The 3,836-nt window shown below is 59.5% G+C and overlaps 1 protein-coding gene across 1 annotated transcript; it reads right to left on the bottom strand.

The window, feature by feature from the left end:
• Nucleotides 1–229: 229 nt before the first annotated feature.
• DUSP2 (dual specificity phosphatase 2) lies at nucleotides 230–3,612 on the bottom strand. Its single transcript, XM_053924640.1, has 4 exons — nucleotides 3,147–3,612; nucleotides 2,908–3,029; nucleotides 2,431–2,650; nucleotides 230–2,334 (listed from the first exon to the last, which is right to left on the bottom strand). Exons 1-4 carry the CDS (start codon nucleotides 3,532–3,534, stop codon nucleotides 2,120–2,122), a joined length of 945 nt encoding a protein of 314 aa, XP_053780615.1. The 5' UTR covers nucleotides 3,535–3,612; the 3' UTR covers nucleotides 230–2,119.
• Nucleotides 3,613–3,836: the final 224 nt, after the last annotated feature.

Here is a 3,836-nt window from a genome sequence, read left to right on the forward strand (position 1 = left end):
TAACATCACCCAAGCACCTACTGTGTGCAGGTGCAGGAGCTTTATGGAATTCACGTGTGTAATCCTTGACACCACACTAGCAGGTGGGGCTAACAAATAAACCCCATTTTACAGACAAGGAAACTGAAATACAGGTGGAGCGAGACTGGCCCCTAACCATCAAACTGCACCCCCAACTTAATCTATAAATAAAAATGACCGAATAGCCGAAATCTTTTTTTTTGAAGGTTTTATTTATTTTTAGAGAGAGGAAAAGGGAAGGAGAAAGAGAGGGAAAGAAACATCAATGTGTGGTTGCCTCTCGCATACCCCCTACTGGGGACCTGGCCTACAACCCAGGCATGTGCCCTGGCCAAGAACCGAACCAGCGACCCTTTGGTTTGCAGCCCACACTCCTCAATCCACTGAGCTACACCAGCCAGGGCCAAAATCTTTAAGAAAAAAAAAAAACTCCCCTGCCCCACCGAGGAGTGCCTTGCCAGGCACTCCAAAAGCCCCAAACAATGGACGGCATTCTACAAGGTGACCCTGAGTGGCATTTGGGAAGACAAAATAAAGTTAGTGAGATGACACACGCATGTCTAAGTGGCCAGGAGAGTCGGAGTAGAGGCTGAAGCAGAATGAGCTCATGAAGAGCTGAACTCACGGGCCACCACACCCCTGCAAGAGGCCAGGTGGGCGCTCTCTGCTCGGGCTTGGCTGGGCCCCATCTCATGTCTCCCCAGACACCTTGTTCTCCTCAGACACCCTGGGCTCGTACCCCATATTCAGTGAAGACACACTCACTGGGTTGGTGTGGAGAGAATGAAGCCCATCCCTGGTGACATGTACTCAGTACCAGACACCATGCCTCACGTCTTCTGGGGACAAGGAGCTCTGGAACAGGGGCTGCCATGAGCCCCAGAGTGGGCAGGCATTCTGAGGCCCAGGGCCCAACCTGGGAATGTTGGAGAGAAATGAAGGGAGAGGCTCTGAGCCCAACTGGGGGCAGGAGGAGTGGTGTGGCACATGCACACAGCCACAAGGAGAGCCACACGCACAGCCACAATCACCCATACAAATGACATGCAGGTGTAGACAAGCCAAGAACAAGACACCCACACCCATAGGACAGCCATATGCATGGGCACGCACGCGCACACACACACACACACACACATCCACACTCTCCAGAAAGCAAGCGGGTCTGAGCAGGGCAGCACTGGGCCGTTCTGAGTCCTGGACGCAACCTTTTCCCACAGGACCAATACCTGCAACAGGAGTAGGTTGGAGCCAGTGTCCAGGAACCACCTGGGAAAGGCCACCAGCACAGGAGAGCTGGGGCCCAGGGGCGCCTTCTGCCAGGGAGGGCACGCGTGCACCTTCCTCCTTCTGTTTCCCAGGCACCAAGTCACAAGGAAAGGTGAGCTCTGATTAAGCAAGAGCTTTTGAGCATTTTCCCAGACATTGACTTGATACCAGATGCTTTAGAAGTTGTTTTTTTTTAAACAAAACAATATTTTATTGACACATCCTCCAAGTTCGTTATAAATATAAAGTGCTAAGTTTCCAGCCCCCGCCCACAGGGCTGGGAGGAAGTAGGGGAGGGAGTGTTAAATGTCAGCTGAACACAAATAGCTTTCCAGCGCCAACACGGGCGTGAAATGCTCAAATACACACACGCAGGCAAGACGCTCACACACAGGCAGGCATCACTTCCCTGAGCCCAGCTCCCCAGGAACACAGGGCGCGCCAGCTCTAGGCCCTGCGGTGCGCCATCCCCAGACTGGGCTCCTGGTTGTCACAGCTTGTTCCTTGGGCTTCAACACAGCGGTGGGGCCAGTGGATCCATGGGTGTAGAGCCCAGTTAGTTTCTGCCAAAGGATGGGGCTGGAGGGCAACAGACAAACTCTTCACTCTTGTCCCAAATGCGGGCCAGCCTCAGACTCCTAGCAGAAGAGCACCAGGTAAGAGAATCCAGCATTCCTGTACTTCCAGCACCCCCACCTCGGGGCTTTCCAAACTCCAAGGAAGGGGCAGCTCTCCCCGAGGTGGGGGGCATTGTGAGGCCCTGAAAGGAGCCCAGCTGTCCCAGGTCAGCTCCCTAGGAACCGGTGGCTGTGTGTGCCTCGGCCCTGCCTCAGTGACATAGCACTTGAGTCTCAAACTGTAGCAGCTGCCCCATGAAACTGAAGTTGGGGGAGATGACCCCCCGGCGTTGCTTAACAAAGTCGAAGGCCTCGTCCAGCCGCACACGGTGGCTCTGTATGAGGTATGCCAGGCAGATGGTGGCAGAGCGGGAGATGCCAGCCTGGCAGTGCACCAGCACCCGGCCCCCACTGTTCTTCACGGAGTCTGCAAGGGAAATGGGTGGAGGTCAGCCGGGAAATTGGGCAGCAAGGAGGTGTTGCCCCAGTCCCTCCCCTTGGTCCCTGCTGAGGCCCCTCATACCGATGAAGCCTATGGCCTCCTGGAACCAGGCACTGATCTCCACCATTTGGTTGTCCTCCACCGGGATGCTTTTGTAGCACAGAAGGCCCTCGAAATGGTTGGGGCAGCTGGCGGAGACGTTGAGGACAGCAGTGATACCACAGGCCTGCAGCCCCTGCAGATCCGATGAGTGGCTGCAGCTGCCCAGGAACAGGTAGGGCAAGATCTCCACGGGGCCACCCTGGAGGGAGAGTGGGAGGGGCGGGGTGAGGTCCGCTTCACCCAGGACTGAAGGAGCCCTGGGCCAGACCTGACCAGGACCAGGCTCTGGAATATGAGGACACCAAGGGACACACAGAGATATTACATGCACAGATACACACGTCCTCCTCAAACTCCCAAATAGGCTGCAGACATCCACAGACCCAGAGGTGCATGAGCCACCCACGCCAGGCACACACAGGGAGACAGTGACAAGGAGCCCTGATTTCAACTCACCTGGTCATAGAAGGGAGCCCTGGGGTCTGAGCGCCTGTTTTCTGCCCCAGCAGGTGGCGTCGCTGGGGCGGGGGACTCAGAGCACAGGTCAGGACAGCAGGCCTGGAAGGCGTCGAAGCCTCCTGCCGGGAGGACAGGGGCAGGGTCAGCGGGAAAGCTGAGGAGGGAAAGGGGAGGGCTGGGCCAGGCCAGGGGGGCAGCAGGAGGGCCCAGTTGGGAGAGTCCGGCTGGCTGCTCACCTCGCAGGAAGCACACGGCGGTGGGCCCGGCATGAGTCTCGTGCAGGAGCGCACCCAGCAGCACACTGGCCGGGCAGTCGGGTGGCAACGCGGCCAGCGAAGCGCCGGCCTGGTCCAGCACCACGGCGCGCGCCAGCTCCCCGCGGGCCAGGCGTGCTCGCAGCGCGCGGTCTGGCAGCAGACAAGCGAGGGCTGCGGCGGGCGGACCCCGCGCGCGGCGCCGCAGCAATGCGTTCCAGGGAACCGGCCGCGCGGTGCGCACGTGGCGCCGACAAAAGGCCAGAAAGGGGCGGCAGTCGAGCAGCAGTGTGCGCTCGGCTTCCCGCGGCTCCCGCAGGAACGCGCCCAGCGCCGCGCACTCCAGCTCGCGTGCCTCTTCCAGCCCCATGGCGCCGGCCTCTTACTGCGCTTACCCTCCGCGTCCCCTCGCCTCCCGCTACCCCTGCTCAACGCGAGGCCCCGCTGTCTGCTCTGGCGCGGTTAGCAGCCCGGCCTTATGTAGCCCGGCCCGGCCCGGGGTCACCATATAAGGACAGAACAGGAAGGCGCCGGTGCCGCCCCCGCGGCCTCACGCGGGCCCAGCCAGGACTGGGGGAGGGGTGCGTTAGGGGAAGGGGGACCAGCTCCGGAGGAAAGATTTTGTGCCCGGGCAGTGGGGTCCAAACTACCCCCGTTTGCTCTGCAGCCTTG

The sequence above is a fragment of the Desmodus rotundus genome, chromosome 5 (assembly GCF_022682495.2).
Source record: "Desmodus rotundus isolate HL8 chromosome 5, HLdesRot8A.1, whole genome shotgun sequence".
Taxonomy (NCBI): domain Eukaryota; kingdom Metazoa; phylum Chordata; class Mammalia; order Chiroptera; family Phyllostomidae; genus Desmodus; species Desmodus rotundus.